General features: G+C 40.6%; 1 protein-coding gene across 1 annotated transcript; it reads right to left on the reverse strand.

Moving 5' to 3' along the window:
* Window positions 1-119: 119 nt before the first annotated feature.
* On the reverse strand, window positions 120-18,643 carry cnstb (consortin, connexin sorting protein b). The gene is made up of 11 exons (XM_062411221.1): window positions 18,402-18,643; window positions 14,533-15,062; window positions 12,997-13,106; window positions 11,312-11,342; window positions 10,175-10,261; window positions 9,933-10,041; window positions 9,217-9,238; window positions 9,051-9,120; window positions 7,869-8,149; window positions 2,368-2,512; window positions 120-2,219 (listed from the first exon to the last, which is right to left on the reverse strand). The coding sequence occupies exons 2-11, from the start codon at window positions 14,618-14,620 to the stop codon at window positions 2,011-2,013; spliced, it is 1,152 nt and encodes a 383-aa protein (XP_062267205.1). The 5' UTR covers window positions 14,621-15,062; window positions 18,402-18,643; the 3' UTR covers window positions 120-2,010.

Consider the following 18,643-nt stretch of genomic DNA (forward strand, 5'->3'; position numbering starts at 1 on the left):
CCTTGGTGGAGGTGTGCACTCTACTTGGAGTCTTTCTAGTTATTCAATGAGACACATTTAAAACAAAATTGAGAGATTCCTCTCTATGCCCAAGTTAAAACAAGCCTTAAAACACAATGGACAATATTAATTTTTTTTTTTTTAATTTTCCCTTGTGGAAACAACTCAACATAGATATTAAAACATATAAAGATGTACACTTGCTGGTAAACAATATCCACAGAGACAATACAGAGGTAATATTCACTACTTTGCAAACATCTGGAGGTTCTGAAGGAGAGTAGAAATTGTTTCAAAAATTCAATACAAGGCAATTATTTTGGAGAACATGCTGACATTTTTCATTTTGCATCCATTCAACTAAAGAATGTTTTTCATTTGTGTAACTTGAGCAATGCAGGAAAAACAACTGTAGGAAAAAGTGATTCAAATGGTATAACTTGTGTAAATTAAAGCCTTGTGCTTTTTACCCATTGGGACATTCAGATAAAGTTTTGAATAAATGTTAATCCTCAAGATATACACTGAGCTTTTATTTCCTCCACCAAGGAGGTCATGATTTAATTGTTGTTTGTCTGTCTATGAGCATGATAATGCAAAAACAATCGATTTTATGGAAACTTGGTGGAGGGGTGGGATATGTACCAAACAAGACCCTATATATAACATTTTAGAGTGTATTCCATCCACCCATGTGGATCCAGGAGTTATTTGAAATATTCTTTAAAATTGCGAGATGGGACTTTTTGGGACAGTTGTATGAAAAAATCCAGCATATATAGAGTGCTAATATCTATGATCAGGTGATATTTTGTGCAGATCTAAACAATGATCCTGATGTATCTGATACAGATGATGATGTTATATGGCGATGAAGAAGCCGATCAGCTTTGGCAGACGTATGTGCTCTCTGAGATTTAGTGTCCTTTGTGCACACAATGAAAATGCATCCTCTCACTGCATTGGGTTTTTAATATCGTGAAGTCACAGTCTGCACACAGCAAGAGACGACTGGAAGGGATCCAGTGCGTCCAGATGTCGAGCAGAATTAGAAATGCACTCTAAATGATGAAGATTAAAACATTGAACACAAAAACTATAAACACAGGGTGATTGAGTTTAAGGAGCGGCTGTTGAATTACTGTTTCGCATAGTGCCAATCACGATGTACTGTGCTGTAAGTTCGTATACTTAATGCTGTGCTTTTTGGATAAGACACTGACCTTACTCTACCTTTATCATTTCTTATCATACTCAGTCCAGTGATTGAACTGGTCTTTGTCAGATAATCAGAGGAATGTTCAGAGTAACCACTTATATTGAGGTAAACACCTTTTCGGTGAAAGGATCATGAATGTATTGACAATCTGGGTGTTAGATTGACTCTTTGTCGTGGTGTGTAACGTGTCTGATGTACAAATTTAGCAGAGATGGGTCAAAAGAGCAGACAACAATGGCAGAATCGAAAGGAAATGAAAATCGCATGGTCTCTGTAAAAAGAAACTACACAAACTAATGATCCTAATGATGCTCAAGACAACTTTTCTCTGTACAATTAAAACCACCAGAAGAAGAGGTGTGAGGGAAACACTACTACACAGATAAAGTACTTAGTTAAAATATAAATATGGCTGAGAGTTGTGAGCCTTGTTGTGAGGCTTGACGATGAAGAAATCCACACAGACCGGCGTAAACAAGCTGTTCTTTCAACCCTCGTCCCACAACACGCACTCATCATCGCATTTTTCTTCGGAGCCGAAGAGATCTGGATAGTTTTTTAATGTTTGGTGTTTCTTTGATCACCTGAGGACTGACACATACTGTACATCTCAGTGTGTTTGGTCCAATGCACAAGTCTCTTTTGCTCAGACACAAGTCCAGTGACTGGAGATGGAATCAAACCCTCTGGATGGCAGCATCACATTAACGCCTGTAGGTCCCATGTCTGTGCAGTGTTAACACCCTGTGTCTCACACTGTCTGCTACAGTGCCAATCTGTGATCGTCTGGGTTAAGTCCGGAGGGGCAGCCAGTGGCCGAGCCCCTCAAAGAACCTCCGCATGTTCATGACGTAGAAGTTGACGTTCTGAGTGAAGTCGGTGCAAATGTTCGAGTAGGTGTCCACCAGGGTGCAGTAGAGAGCGGTCCCCCCCACACTGATCACCACGGTAACCAGGCACAGTAGCAGGAGGATCAGGCAGGAGTCTCCACCCACCTCATCTGTGGAAGTAAGGAATATAAGTCACCGTTAATACATCTAAAAGTCAAAACAGTTGACAGTACGGTTGTAGCACAGTGAGCTGGTGTGGTTCTGTACTAATGTTTCAGGTCATGAATGCATTTAGTCTACAGGTAACTTGAAGTGTACCTTGCTCATTGCCGTCCTCTGGTTCACTGAAGTGAACTTTGCGCTTGGAGTTCTGTTTAGTATCCAGGTCGCTGGGTGGGGGGAGTCCATCCAGAGACGCTCTCCTCCTCTTCAGAATGGAGACCAGACCGTCAGGAGAGGAACTCTGCAGGAACCACACGAAACAAACAAACATGTTTTCAGCTCGTTTAAAGGATGACGGCAAATGTGTTCAGTTAATCAGCATCTGATGAGAGGACTGGAATGAAAGTTATTCCAACATCTTTTATAAGTACAACTTCACAGCTTTGTGTGAAGAATATTGTCGATACTTGTGTGTGTGCATGTGTATATATTTCTCTTATCCTCTAAACTCCTTAATTATCCATATACATTTAAAAACAATCATATGGTATCAGACATCCCAGGCCTCACTGAGCCGAGATTTGGGAAACCAGATCCCTGACCTGCAGGTCAGGTAATCCCTGCTCCATAAAAACCTTCATTTCAGACAGGAAACCAAAAAGAGTTGTTGCTCATCCAAACAAACAGCTTTAACCTGACTGAACAGATATATACGACTGGCATGGCACTGGGAATTATTAAGGCGTAACTGGCCCGAGGCGGTCAGCGGGGAACTCCTGAGCCTTAGTTCCTCTGTCTCCATCTCAGAGCGAGAAGGTCTGGACAAAAGCCATAAAACCAACAGTCTACTCTGAACTGAAAACCAGCTGATTGTATTGTCTGAAACAAAGACAGAATAATGTTCAAACGTTCTGTGATTTGTTTAATATTGTTCTCTGATTGATTTCAGGTAATTTGAGAAAAATTCCTACACCATTCAAATTTAATGAGAGATATATTGAGATATTTATCTAGTTGCATGCATTTATGAGTGTATCATTTCATCAATGATTCCCTACAACACACATTTGTCCAATTCACCTTCCGCCTTATACTGTATTGCTTAACTGTTTGATTTTCCATACAGTGAATGTTTATTGGGTCATAGTGGAGATAGCATATGCAACCTTACCCTTTAGACATTAGGTTACACAATTAAACATTGCAAGATCACTAAGTGCAAATCTTACTCCCTCAGTAACCACAAAAAAATACATTTACCGTCTAAAAACTACTGAACCCTTTAAAAGTGAAACTATATCTTTGTTGTATTTTTCTTCGCAATCAACGAGTCTGAGCTGATCTGTGGCACCGTAAAGAAGATCACAGATATGGAGGTGGTCTAACAAACCTGTGCGTTTTGATCATGTAATGGGATTTGTTTTACAATAATACAGTGTGTCTGTAGTCCTGTATTTACTCAAAGTGCTCCTCTGATCACCTTGAGTCTTGTCATTTGTTTTCTACTACGGTTTTCTACAGAAGAGTCATATTCCTCCCTATAAGCCTACTAGGTGGCTGCTTAGGACCCCCCAACCACCAGGGGGCTTGAAAAATCTAGCTGGCAGTGGTGTATGACTCATCACGTTTATTTGATCCAAAACTGCCAATAAATATGTATGTATGTAAAGTACGTCATTTATTCATTTCAAGAATATAAACTTCAATTGATGTTACCATGGTCACCATTTTTTCCTTTTGTAAGAGTTGACATAATAAGACAAAGGTGATGCTCTAGACGCCACGTTGGTGTAACTAAAATACTTGGTATCAAAAAAGAAAGTGTCATCAATAAAAGTTGGTCAAAAATGTATAAAACTAATAATGTAGGACTAATAAATCTTTTTAACTGGAGTTGTAAAGATTATCTGCGGTGTGGTTACCCACCACATAACATTCCGAATTCAATACCAGCCAAGAACCATGGTCGCATATATTATCACCTCCTCTTTGTCCTTGTGTTTTCCTGTTTTCCAGAATATTAATTAAATAAGAACATAACAGCGCACATGATAATGTAAGAAGTACACAATAAAACACAGTCAGTGGTGCATAGTGCACATGCTCTATCAGCAGACCAATGGGACAATGTCCGGTGTATGTTTGGTATCAGTCAACAGAGGAGCAGCAGCATTTTAGATGAACTGGAGCTGAGCCATCGAAACTTGGCCGAGTCTAGTAAACACAGAATCTGCAGAAGCACAGGTGTAACTACACAGAAGCATAAACGCAAGGTCTGACTGTGGATACGTATTTCTGCTGTAAAATATATTTGGATGAACTCGTTATTTAAACTAATTTGAGATACAGAGAGGAATTCCTTGCATTGTTCTTTATCGTCGAGAGCTTCTGTTTGTCAACAAGAGGTCGAGGTCAGAGGAGCAGGGATTCCTTGTAGAGCTTGAAAGACCTCCCCTCTAATAAAACCCTGACATGATCTCAATCTCTGAACCAGGAACAATAACACACAGTGTGGTCATCTGCTGACTAGTCAAACGGACGCATCCCTCAAGCTGTCAGCATCATCTGCTGCCATAATTTATAGGTCAATTATTCAGTGAGGTCAGTGGGTTATACCATCTGTACAGAGGCACATCAGTGTACCATGTTTTACCGCTGAGGGAACACTCTGAGGCACAGCTCTGTATGACTCCCTGAAAACTGTGATGTTAAATGTAAATGTTCACGGTTTGAGAACTCAGTCTGGACAAAGTCTTATTTGTGAGGGTGAGCGGGGGGGCAGCTTTCTCCCAGCTGAGACGTAAACTCTGGCGCTCCTCCACAGATAAGTGGTTAGGTAGGAGCACAGAGACGACTCTGTCAGCATCGCAGGAACATTTCATAGTTCAAGGGGGAGGCATTTTGAATCTACACTGAAACTGTGGGTCCACAAAACATCACATACTCTGTGTATAGGGCAGATCCAGATTACAAATGGTAAAACAACATTGGTGTGATGTGATTTCAGGTATTATTTATTATTAGACATCACTCTGTGTAATTTGGTGCAGCTTGATTGAATTGAGAGGAGTGTTGGGCCTTGGCGGAGGTGTACGCTCTGTTTTTAGTTTATTTATCAGCAGGAACTGTCAAAGCTGGTGCAATGAGAAAAAAATCATTTAGGTTATTAGACCACTTCCTTTTTATTTTTTTAAAACTAGACTTAAAAATTGTTCAGCCTTGGGAGAGATATGCACTCTATAAAGTGCCTTTTTAGTCATCCGTCTAATAATGCCAGAAAGGCCTGTTTATCTGTGGCTCAAGAACCGTTGATCTTATCAGCTTCACACTTGGCAAGAAAGTGCATTGCTTTCTTGCCAAGTTTTACCACTTTCCTGTGATTTTAACAGGCGATATGCTCAATGTTTATAAACTTTGAATAAACAGGCAGCCAGGGACATAGGGCATTTATCAACATATATGACGTTGTCAATTGAGACAACGGCGTGTTCACTACAACACAACTGATTCTCCAGTTTGAGGTTCACCGTACTGATACAAAGCTGCACTGAATTGAATGGTGGAACAGCCAGTCTTGTGGTGGTTCGATATTTGCAGGTCACCTTTACAGTTTCAGAAAGAAAAGGGAAACCACTATTTACACGGGCCAAGTAAACAGCCCATTCCAAACAGGCAGATCTAGTCATAGATATTAAGAGGAAATCTGTGCTTTATTGAGGAATATTGCACTCAAATATTTATCTCATCACTGATAAAAGTAGTAGACTTGGTGCTGTTCTTGGTGAAATTTCACAACTCATAGAAATGTAAGATGCAGTCATATTTAAACAGGGTTGATAATCATGTGACTGAATCTATAGCCTTGCTTCTCATTATACTCACGCAAAGCGTGTTTTGAGCTAAATGCTAATACATCTTAACTTAATCTGTTAACGTGCACTTATTAACTAGTGCTCAACACAAAGTAAAGTATTATTGTAATGACTAGTCTTTGTGAACTATTGAAGTAAAAATGTACCTAATGATGTAGCTAGATGAACACAATGTTGAATGTAAATGTGCACGTTTGATGTGAGAGTCAGGAGAGTTCACTAATGTGTGGAGCTAAGTGATGGACTGCAAGACCAATATTTTAACACCTAGGGTCACTGAATCCATCTGATATGATGTCACATTTACAGAGGGCTTAAACAATGATTATTATAGAATCATGGTGAACTTAATTCATAAATAAAAAGTAAGTGGTAAGAGTAAGCAGGTGACATTCATGCATGGGCTGAGGTTATGAGTTGGGTAACTGCAGTGGCCTTGTTTACTGTTGCTGCTCTATAGGCCCCAGTTCGCCTCTGGATCCACCCCATGTGACTGAAGTTCTCCAGCCAGCTGATATTGACAGAAATGAACAGCAGCAAACAGAATACTGAACTATGAGAAACACTCAAGGCCACAAAGCATCATAAACATGACGCGTCTGCAACAGTAGAACAAGTGTTTCACATATGTGATGATTAATTGTGCTCTCAGAGCTCATTCCGGAGCAACTGAAAGGACACACTGTGGCCTTTTCACATATCACACTGTCAACAAAGTGATATATTATACAACCCATAAACTAATGCTGCTGCCTCTGCCTCAGCTTTGTCCGGCAGGTCACTGTGTCATTCGACTGAGTCGTGAACGAGCAGTGAGCCATCAGACTAAAAGGCTTGTTTGTGAACACACATCCTGGCCACATCTTATGTCTATGCATCAATATCACTGAAAGGAAATAACTAAAAAAAGTATAAGCTCCCCAAAGGTTTTTCATGAATTTATAACTATAATTCAAATATAATGTTTAAAATGGGATTTGTAATTGTATTTCACTTAGTTTCTTAACCTGTTACAAGCCTAAGAAAGAGAGAAGGGGAAAATAGAGCCAGTAACCACTGCAAAACCCTCATGAAATGTGACACGTACTTAACAAAGGAAGGAGACCCACCCATGACCCACCCAGTCAAACCTCTGCTGGATTACATAACAGCCATAAAACCTGAATCCATCATTGTGGGGACTTCAGCTGGTACTGTTTATTTGGAGTAGGTCTAATTTCTTCCCTAAATCTAGGAAGAACCAGGCCCTCCTGCTCAGGCACTGACTCAGTGATGAAGTGGGGTATTCTGGCAGAGCAGGCATCCCGAGTGTGAAGCCACACCAGTGAACATGGGTGGGGGTTTTTGAAAGAAAATAATTTGTTGATGATGTCACTAAGTGACCGCAGAGATCTTCTGTGGGAGTGTCCCGGCAAAGACAAAGAGCTGTGGGTCAGAATTTGGAACTTAAACAGATACAGTCTTACTCAGTCCCGGAGGGAAGTATGATAGAAAGTGAAAACAGAAGAGATCTGCAAGGGGAGGGAACAAGGGAAGGAAGGAAAGAAGGAAGGAAGGTCAGATGCATGTATAGGATGATGGACGGAGAGGAGAAGGGAAAAGCGGCAGGAAGAAAAGATGAGAGCGAGGGTGCAGAGCAGGAAAAGAGAGATTTATATGCCTCACATTCATCTGATATCCACCTTGCTCACACTAAATTGATTTAAAAATGTTTTCTGCAGTCCACTAACAGTCCATTAAGATTTAAATATAACGGCAGAAAAGCAGAAAAGACTGGACTCCTACCCCTTCTGTGTGGGACAGTTTGGCCAGGTCCTTGTCCGAAGCCTGGGAGACTCCTGTTGGCCACTCCACCTTTACCTCCTCCTCTTCCTCTGGTGTCTCCGCACATGGATTCTCCTCCTCCTCCTCTACATCTTGTCCTTCCTCATATATCTCCCTCTCTTCCTCTCCATCCTCCTCCCCTTCTCCCTCCTCACGGCCCGTTTCCGGTGAGCCTGGCACTGATTCAGTGTTCGCATTCTGCTCGTTTTCTCCATCCTCTTGTGATGTTTCAGGATTGTTGACTAGAATGGTGCAGAGTAAAATAGGACATTGGCTATTGATTATGGATTATCACTCAAGCCTGACCAATGTGTGAACTTTCTATGTATTGACCCAGAGCTCGTGTGTAGTTTCATATGTAAGCAGAGTTGCAGGTCATTGCACTTGGGATGGGCAGTAAAATGAGACAAAGCTCAATCTGTTATATGACTGTCTCTACTTCCCCCCTGCCTAAATAATGGATTTAACTAATAATCTGAATAGTGTTTAGCTTTAGATTTAGATCATTATATTAACAAAATTTTGTGTGTTTTCACACCTAGAAGTCCAAACATAGTCTCACTTCTTTGTTATATTGTGAATGTTTCATCCAATTAGTTCTGGTTTTATATTGCATTTTATGGGCAGCTGTTAAGAATAAAAAATGACATTTATGTCCTGTCGTGAGCACCTACGTGGGCTGAGTCTACCAGCACTAGCCATTTATTGGTTTGTAGACGTTGTCATGTTATCAATTCAGCATATAGTTGTCTTTCTGTTTTAATGCGGATCCCAAAAGTTTGGATTCGCTGGTTTGGATCGCTGGTTTAAAACATGATCTAAAATGTTAAATAAACTTAATTGCTGCAAACTAATGAGCTAATTAGTAAACATTAGCATGCTTATATGCAAAAAATAATAATAAACATTGTACTTAGGAAGTCAGCATTAGCATTGTGGCCATCTTGGCATGCAATTGATATATATATATATATATATATATATTGATACAACCTCACAGAGCTGCTAGGTCAGGTCAGAGCCTTGGTGTGTGTGTGTGTGTGTGTGTGTGTGTGTGTGTGTGTGTATGTATGTGAGTGTGTGTGTTTATGTATATGTATATGTATATGTATATGTATATGTATATGTATATGTAATACAGACCTCTATCATGACAGGACTGCAGTGTCTGGTTCTTGATCTGTATTTCTCTCAGCAATGTATTTAGACTGTCCTGTTGAATCAAACATAGATGCAATAGTTCATTATTTAAAAAAAGTCTGAGATTTATATATGAGCGATGTAGAAAGAGAAAGTTTCTGTGTCTTACCTGCCCCACACTGCTGGATGGTCTGAGCGACGCCAAACAGAGACAGAGACAGAGGAAGAGCACACAGACAGCAGGAGGAAGGTCAGACAAGGTCACTGGTCTATAACTTAACATATTAAAAAAGCTAAAGTCTTCTTCAGGCTTTTCATTTCTTCTTCATCTTAATCAAATCCACCTGTACAAGAATGACTGTGGGCTACAATCGCATTCTGAGTCACAGCACAGGTGCAGTGTCTGGCATCCAGACCTGTGGTATTTGTGTCTGTCTGGTGGAAATGACTATCCTGCGGAAATCTTTTATGTCCTGTCGGTGATATTGAATTTCCCAACAATTTCCTTTGCACATCTTCATGCATTATCTATGTGCTGGTTCAGTCTATGACTCCTCTTTATGTCTACAAGGAAAATAAAGATTACAGTCGATTACAGTAAAGGAAATGTGAGCTAAAAGGTTTCCGTCAGATGGAAATCTAGATCAAATAGAATGTTAATGGCGTAAGAGTAATTTGAAGTAGTTAGAGCTGTTTGAGCTCACAGAGCTGAGGCATGTGGACATGCTTAATAACAGAGAAATTCTGGAAAGTGCAGAAAGTCTCTGACCACACCCTGTGGAGGAACTGTTGTGGCAGATCGTAGATAAAGAACCCAGACTCCTTGCCCTTGTATCTCTGCTTCAGCTCTGAGGAACAGGATCATCAGACATTGTTGTGCTTTACCTGGGATGTGTCCTGCAGATCTGGCTCAGGGTCTCCATGTGTTTCACACTGATGGCGTCTGTCTCAGCAGGTAAACTGCTCTCTGGGTTCCTCTCTCTCCATCGGCTCTCTGAGAACACATTGAGAGGGCAGGTGCACACAAAATAAACACACACTCCTTGAGTCTGGATAGAACAGAATTGCATGTAGGTTGTGATTACAGGATATATTTTTCAAAGGGGAGAAAGAGATGCATGCAATACCCCAATTTTCCTGCAGGGCAGCCAGGTTGGAGAGCAGACGTTCATGGTAGAGCTTCTCAAGCTGTAGGAACTGAATGGCCCACTGGTCTGGTAGCATCACAAGTTAAAGACATCAACTGAGACTTTCAATCGGACTGTCCCTGACTATCTGCAGTTTAATTGATATTGATTTTACACTGCCAAAGCCAATCAAATTCATAGCCTAGTGTGTAATTTGTAATAATAATGCATTTCGCAGTCTATTACTGGTTATGTTTATTATATTAAGGTAGATGTTTTCTGTAGGACAGAGACATGGATCCAACAGCAGCCATTTAATGGAAAAAATTGGGAGTGTGCTTAAAACGCAGAAAAGAGACGAGCACCAGTGGCAAACTTCATTAAAAAACCCTGAAATGCTGGACTTGAACTGATTTTACAAGCTATTGCAGATAATGCTGGAATATGCTAGAATTATAAACCAATCAGGCATGTTCAGTGGTAGAAGCCCCACTCCAAAGGTCCGGCTGTGGAAATGCAGCAATCCTGTCAAGTTACTCATTAACACTCTGCCTCCCAGTCTCAGCATCCGCTCATTGTATCCCTGAAAACGTCCTTCATTGCTGGTCACTGCATTAGTCTTTTTCTCTTCTCTTGCCTCTTACACATAAAAACCTCAACTCATACCATCTTCTGTGCAGCAAGATCCACCGACAGCTGTCGCCAGGGGAACGGCACAAACAAAACTGAGGAAACTAAACTGCAAACCCTCAGGGCTTTGAGCCAAAGTATGAGGAACACCCAGCGACTGTGCCACAAACAAACAGATCGAAAATAACGATAAATTCCCTATAACATTGCTAATATTGCAATAAATATTTTATTCAGTGGTAACATTTCAATTGCTTCTGTAGGATAAATTTGAAACCCATCTGGCGTCATCAGACCAGGACTGGCATTGAAGCTGAACCTCTGTCCAGCCACCAGAAATGGAAACACTTTCTCCATGAAATAGAAACCACTCTACTGCGTTTTTTATCTCTTCACAAGTGCCACTCTGGCTCAGCCATGCCTTGGCTGGAAAATACTAATGATTGGCAAATGTTATGATACCTATATAAACAGAGAAATGAGGTCACAGTGAATTTGAAAGGATACAGTCCTCTTTGAGCGAGTAGGCCTCTGCAATCTGAAACAAAAAGATAAACAGAGATACCTTATGTAAATTCACACTGAAAGCCGAAAACAGGATTCATCAGCTGTGGCTTGAAATAACACAAATCATGTGACAGATTCAGTGAGAAACATCCAGATCTACCCTTGAAAAATTTAAGCACACAGGGATCTTCAATTCTGCTGCTGTGCTCTGAAAAATGATGTCTAACTCTAATTAGTCCTTTTTTTTATTCACCAAATTCCTTCAAAGATGAGGATCACATGGCAGCGTCATGCCAAGAGACAGACGATCTGAGACATGAAGTCACATGCTCTTACTTATGGTCCGGATTAACGTGTCTCTGTGGGATTTTTTTTTCCCATCAGCACACTTTTTTTTCCTTCCTCTACTCCAGTCGACCACATGATTTAGTGAATCTAGAGATGAAGCAGTTTCTCTCCCTCGGATATGACTGTAATTCTATGATAGCAGGTAGTTTAAGGGCTGCAGCAAGACTGATTAGACATTTCTGCTATAAAATGTGAAAAATTATTACGATTTACTCATAGAAGAACATGCCTTATTTGGATTTCTTGTTTTATCAGTTCCCAACTCCAAGATGTAAAAGGTTCTATCATATGCAGTAAGCACCAGGGTCAAGCTTAAAATCCCGCTAATGTTTGGTATTACTGTCGCCAGACAGTCGTATATTGTCAAGTCACATGACCCCAAGACTCCCGAGCACAAGTATCCTAAATTCATCACAATCAGGATTAACCGAGGGGCAGACGTACAAATCTCAATTGAAAGCCAAGAGCAGAGTAGTTTCAAGTGGCAGCTGACTTATTTTTTTAAATATCTTGCATTTTAAACAAATGGATTCAGGTCATGAAATACTCAGTACACGGTAGTAGCAGGCGTTAGCAGATATGACCAAATATGGAGCTAGGTGTCGAATAGAGTATGAAAGACACTGACCATGTTTCTGATAAAAAGGGGTTCTACATAGTGGACATAGTGATCTGGCGTATGTGCTTACACTCAGAACAACACAAATTTCTTGTGACTTGATTTCATGCTACAAGAACTTTTATATATAACTGCTTCTGTCAAACTAGCCAGACGCTGATTGCTGTGCTTTGCCTCTCCTTTTCCTTTCTTAGTATCTGAGGCATAACAGCTTTGTCTTTGTTCCCTGATTACTGCAGTTGGCAGCAACACAAACTACAAGCTTATCACGGCTCTAGAAGAGCTGAGCCAAATTAATTACATTGTCTAAGGGTTGTCTTGAAATCAAAGCCTACAAAGTATTGCACAAAGTATTGCAAACGCTATAAGAAACCACTGATCTTTTGCTGTGATTATTCCCAGCAGAGACACAACCTAACTATATTTATCACACCTCTAATTAGTGTGTCTGTTTTGAATGCTGTTGTTGTGATCCGAGGCAGGAGAGTCGCCAGGAGACAAACAAAGGAGCAGAGGGCTGCCTGTTCAAATCTCTGCACCTGCCCAGCGGCTGCATAAATGTCATATTCTGCCTCAGTCACTGCTCATGTCCTCTTTTATTATGTGTATGTCAGCTAGCTGTACCAAAAAAACGTATATTCTCCCTGGATATAAGAGAAAAAGTATCTTCCAACTTTCTTTCACATTTAAAGTAGATCTATAGTATACACACACACACCTGGTGCAGAGAGTGTGGAAGCAGGGTGTAGTTGCTGTTTTCTCCGAGGGACTGCAGGGAGGCCAGCAGCTCGGGGCTGAGGCCCAGCACTCCATCCCCGGAGACACTTCCTAGAAACATAGAGCACAAACACACTAGTATGACATATGCATTAGACCTTTTAGTTATTGTTTGTCTTGATGTGTAAACTCTGATCACAGTATCTTGCCTGTGCTTTTCGGACATGATCAATGATGAGTTACAGAAATACATAGTATTTGGAAGTATGTGCTGAACATTATCGTACTTTCAATAAAAAATGCTTTTTTGGGTCTGGAGAAAACAATCATGACATAATTCTTCACATCCTGCGTCCTCACAGAGCCTGTGTTTCAAACAGTGACATCCATCTGACGTCAAATAGAAAAAGAATTCTGCTTCAGCAAACATATCTGCTGTGTGAAGGACTGGTCCTGTGTTCTCTGTTGAGATAACAGATCTAACAGAGGATTTCAGTTGATTGATATATGGCCATAGAGCAAGCAGCCTGTTGGCTTGGTTTAAGATTAACGTCACGCTCACACACAGGCTGATGAAGGTAAATGTTGTGGGTCAAAGTTCACCAAAGTTGAGCAATTGGAAGTGATCAGGAGGCGAAGGTTCACCACTGCTACATTCACATGTATAGTGTGACCGTGCACTAAGACTATATAAAATGGGATAGCCCAGTGTCTGTGTCTGACTTTAGTTGACAAGACACTTCACTAACTTCCACATAACTACCTGTTAAACTGCAATATATTGTTTGTTTGCGTGTGTGTGAATAAAGACAACATACTGAGTGTTTCTATAACCAAACTGTGCATGATCAGTTTGATTTGTTTACATGTTGCCATTACTAAAACGCTAATGCTGCCAAAATTAGTCATTACTGTTCATCACTATGAAAAAGCCTACTGCCGTTTCTAAATAAATAAATGTCTGCTTTTAGCTTCAAAGGGACGTCTTCGATGGAGGATTTCTATTCTCACATTCCAAAAGCACATTATTCTGGGGTTCTTGTCAGTTTCACTCTTCAATTTCTCTGGTTGCATCTGCACTGACGTAACAGCAACGTAACTGTAGCAATAAAGTGCTACTCTTACATAACAAAGCTTATCAGCTCCAACTGTATAGTTCATTATAAGCATCTGAAGAGGCCTGGGCTTCCTTACAGTTTAGTATCATCCCGATCATCTTAACCTCGTTTTTTTTTTCTGGCTCAGTCTGTGGGAGACTGCTGTCCACAGATGGATGACGAGCTTTCAGTCAGTTCTCTGCAGGTTGGTTATTAATCTACTGAGTCTCTACTGTGCCAAGAGATTAATAAAGTTAGTCTACTGTCATTTAAAGGTAACAGACCTGCGAGACATCTTATTAAATGAGCTATGAATGAGTCATACTGTTTATTTTTTATAGTAATTTCCATGCACATCAGATAACAGTGAAGCAAAAGGTAAATACCTTAAAGTGCACAAACAGAAACACTTTTTTTTTTTTTTTAACTTAATTATTTACCTGTTGTATTCTCAATGATCATCTCTTCCTCTTCTTGATCCAGCGCAGTCTCTGAAAATTTTGGCAAGCTGCTGTTCTTGTTGCCCATCACCTCCGCCACCTCCACAGTCTTCTCCTCCAGATCAATTTCACCCAAGGATTTCTGAGACCCTGCAGTGGGCCGTGGCTGGGTCTCTCTATTACGGCCTTCAGTAAAAAAAAATCTTCCTCTGTCAAAATACTACCCCTGAGTTGGACAAGCGAATAACTGAGGAAAGCTTGTGTCGACCGTTAAGGTTTCAAGCTTGAATACTTGAGAGTGAGGTCTCAGAAGGTTTGGTTGTGATCACTCTTCAAAGAGCATGTGATTTAATCTTCCACCGCCTCTCATGGGTAACCAAGAACAGAGAGATTTGAAATGTCCACTGAAGTCTTGGAGGGCTGCGTTGTGGAGGCTGCAGTTCCCTGCTCTCCCAGACCCTCTGCAGTCCTCGCTGGGGTTTATTTTCACTTTCTCTTCAGTGTCGATTTATTTCCGTGTTCCAGGCAAGCTGTCAAAAAAAGTAGGTACATTTTAAAAAGGGAACACAGCGTATATGCCTCATGCATGTAAATGCTCTGACACAGAGAGGGAAGCGAAGCAAAGCGAAGCAGCATGCTGGTATAGAAATGACAGTTATGTCATTGACTGAAAGACTTGTCTTTGTGTTGGAACCATGACTGTCCATTGAGGCATGGCAGAGTGGTCCATCAAGAATAAATCTAGGTTGAAAATAATAATTAAGTAGAATAATTAGCAAGGAGTATTTCATTGATTAGATCCAAAACACACACGACAAAATGTTTTAATGTCGAGGTCTTATCGAACCTTGGATTTGGAGATTTGTTCCACCACTAAGAGCCACATTAGCATCTACATTATGTGAGACAGTTAAGACACAGTGGCGCTCTGAGCTAAATGCTAATTATAGCTCTTACTGATGACACTAGATGCAAAGTTAAGTGATCATCAGAGCTATTACAAGTTACCCAGAGGGTTACATCCATGTTTGTACCAAGATTCATAGCCAATATGCAGTGAGGTTTCTTACACAACATAATAATGGCCTTGGAGATCAAATGTGTTAGCGTGTATACACAGTTTTACCTTCTTTTTTTACAGTGTAAAAGGGGCTGTAGCCTTTTCTACCTATGTAAAAACTCGCATTTCTCTCAAAACTAGGCACTTTATGATGCAAAAAGATGACTTTTGTCTTCAAGACACCTAATACAACCATATATTAACGCATACTTCATGAAGTTGAATGGTAAACATGTGAAACTAAGGGGATTTAAGGTGGGGAGGGGATTAAGTGACCTGCCTGAGGCCATTTCACAGGGAGTTAACTGTAGCAGTTGTCGCAGGGCTGACATTATCAGGGGGGCAGCACTTTTACAGGATAGTCACTAGGGTCTTCTGACCAGTCCTGTCACTGTTAATATTATCAGAAAATACCAAACACTTTATTGTCAAGGCTGTGTGTATTTTATCTTTTGTTCTCAAAAATGTTATATTTATTTTCCATTGAATTACGGCTTCAGAGTTTCACACCTGTGTACATGCATTTGAGCCTGACCAATCGGAGTCAGTTCAGAAATGTGTCACAAATTTTAAACACAAGATTGCAAACACCATCTCTCTCTGCGAGGTAGAGGTGAATCAAGTGTCTGTCACCGTCCACGCATGCCTACTGTAATTCTGCCTCATGAAACCTACATTTTCAGCCTCAGTGGTTCCAGGGCATGAGAACTGTGTGATGCTGTGTGTTTGCACAGCATGTTAGTGGTCATGTGAATGTTCTATATTGTGCAACATGGAATATGACAGAAAGTACAAACATTGCATAGGAACAGAGTCTGACTCATGAGGATGTGTTGCATGAAATTAAGAATGATGCAGGGGATCAAAATGAAGACTTGTGTGGACTGTGTAATATTATAACAGTAATGTTTGATAGTTTGCCTTTGCACTGTGAGATTTCTCCTCCAAAATACAACATGCTGTAAACTTTACTGTTTTATTCTGCACCTTACCTACTTTCCTAATTCAAAATGGTAAATATCAATTATTTATTTGGCCTATTCGACATTGTTCATTGCTGCCCATTTTCCAAGCTAAGTTTGATGTCTTTTTCGAAGCTTTTGTGCAAACTCAAATGTATTCACAATATATAAAAGTTCTTCTGCCGATACATTTATCAGTGTAAATGTAATTTTACTTTTTGTTTATATGTAAAACAAGAGTTATAGTGAGAACGGTTAAAGATTTACAGAATAATCTTTGACAGACTTTCACTAAAAATAATTAAATGACCACACTTTTCTGCAGCCATCAATCTCTTTACCTTTACAGAGACTTAAAGTTATAGTTGGACATTTTAGAATATATGCCTTTTTGCTTTCTTGCTAAAAGATATAGGGGAATATCAATTACACCGTAAATATGAAGCCGGAGCCTGCAGATGGTTAACTTAACATAGAGACCAGAAACAAACAAACCAGCCACTGCATGTGGGAAATCACTGCACCGATGTTTTTTAAGGGTGAAACTGGAGTGGCACTCAGCAGAGCACAGAGGGTGATTAATTCAACTAAATTCTACAAACTCATATGTCTTAACACTATTATTTTGTCAGATAATCTTTATGTCAAAATCATCCCAGAATGTCCCATCTCATGATGTTAAGTAACGTGATTAAATAAAGATTCCTGGCTCTGTCCTTTTAACTGGATCTACACCAAAATATAATGTTTTCCTTCCTGGCCCATGTCCCATCCCTCCACCCAGGTTGGTGCTAATCGGCTCTGTACTTTTGTGAGTAATCTTGCTGATAAATAAAGAAACCAATAACAATACAGGGGAAAACACAACATCCATGGAGGAGGTACGAAAAAACAAGGTCCTGTCAACTAGTGAGCTTTAACAGCGATAGATGTTACCTTTGGACATAATATCTAATTCTAAAACTTTGTTTTTAGTTATCCATGGCAGTATATATCTTAGCTTATTGTTTAATAATGCCATATGGTTTGGAAATTAACAATTTCAATGGAAAAAGCCGACATATTCCAAGTAAAATGATGAGCAGCAATGTTTCACATTTACCCTGGTAAAATAATATGACAAATACATAATCGCTAATATATGCATGTTATCTATTGCATATAATTCTTTCACATGGAGATATATATATATTTATATTCTGTAGCGTGTTAGGAGCGTCATCAACCCCACCACTCGCTTGGGGCACTTCAGATTTCAGCGGGGGCAACTGACCTCCTGGCCCACTCCCTGGAACCGCCCCTGGCTCACTGCAGAACGCTTGTCAGCAGCTGTCACTTGTGTTTGTGTTCACACCGCCATCATTATCACGTGATGACAGCCAGTGTTGCTTACTGCTTTCACTTAATTTCCTCTTTTTCGGTTTTAATTTGTTTTCGCACCAGTCGAGGGTGCGTGCGCGCCCACGCGACTGTGCGTGGGGCCAAGTCAACATGTGCACGGACGGCGCGTGCGGCCGACGCTCTCGTGCGCCACGGCACCTCGCACTCAATTAATGTTTTTTTTTTCTGACGACATCAATTCACCGTCAAGATTGGAGAACTCTATTATTCATATAAACGTGTGTTCGTGAGCTAAAGACGAGGCTGAGCTAATAACAAGCAGCGTGTCTCAAGTGGATCGCCCAGTTCATTTAGATTCTCTAATAATCCCATCACTTCTTGTGTTTTTGCCATCTATGAGTCCTCCTGTGGTGAATTCAATTAAACTCCCTCCGATAACAAAATAGAAACAAACCTCCACCATGTTAAGTCTCTGGGTCGAACAGGGAGGAGAGAGAAGTACTCACTGCTGGATGTGTCTCTTCTGAACATCAACGCTCCGCAGCAGCGGGGAACTGCCTCCCTCTGTGCCCGTCCTCCAGGCTCCTACAGCGGGCTCCTCTCCCCCCTCTCACCGGCATCTGTCCTCCTCTGACAGCCTCTCTGGCCGCTCGTGTACGCTCTAATCCCGGGCTTCTGTTTTCTGCCTCTCACCTTCCCCTCATTGACAGACAGCCTACATGTTCCTACACGTCGAGATGGTCGCTTG

Source organism: Platichthys flesus, chromosome 18 (assembly GCF_949316205.1).
Source record: "Platichthys flesus chromosome 18, fPlaFle2.1, whole genome shotgun sequence".
Taxonomy (NCBI): Eukaryota; Metazoa; Chordata; class Actinopteri; order Pleuronectiformes; family Pleuronectidae; genus Platichthys; species Platichthys flesus.

Coding starts and splice junctions, on each gene's coding strand:
- cnstb (XM_062411221.1), bottom strand. CDS start 14,620: ATGGGCAACAAGAACAGCAGCTTGCCAAAATTTTCAGAGACTGCGCTG. Junction 10,262..11,311: donor CTACTCGCTCAAAGAGGACT/GTATCCTTTCAA, acceptor TGATGCTACCAG/ACCAGTGGGCCATTCAGTTC. Junction 2,513..7,868: donor AACTGTCCCACACAGAAGGG/GTAGGAGTCCAG, acceptor TGGTTCCTGCAG/AGTTCCTCTCCTGACGGTCT.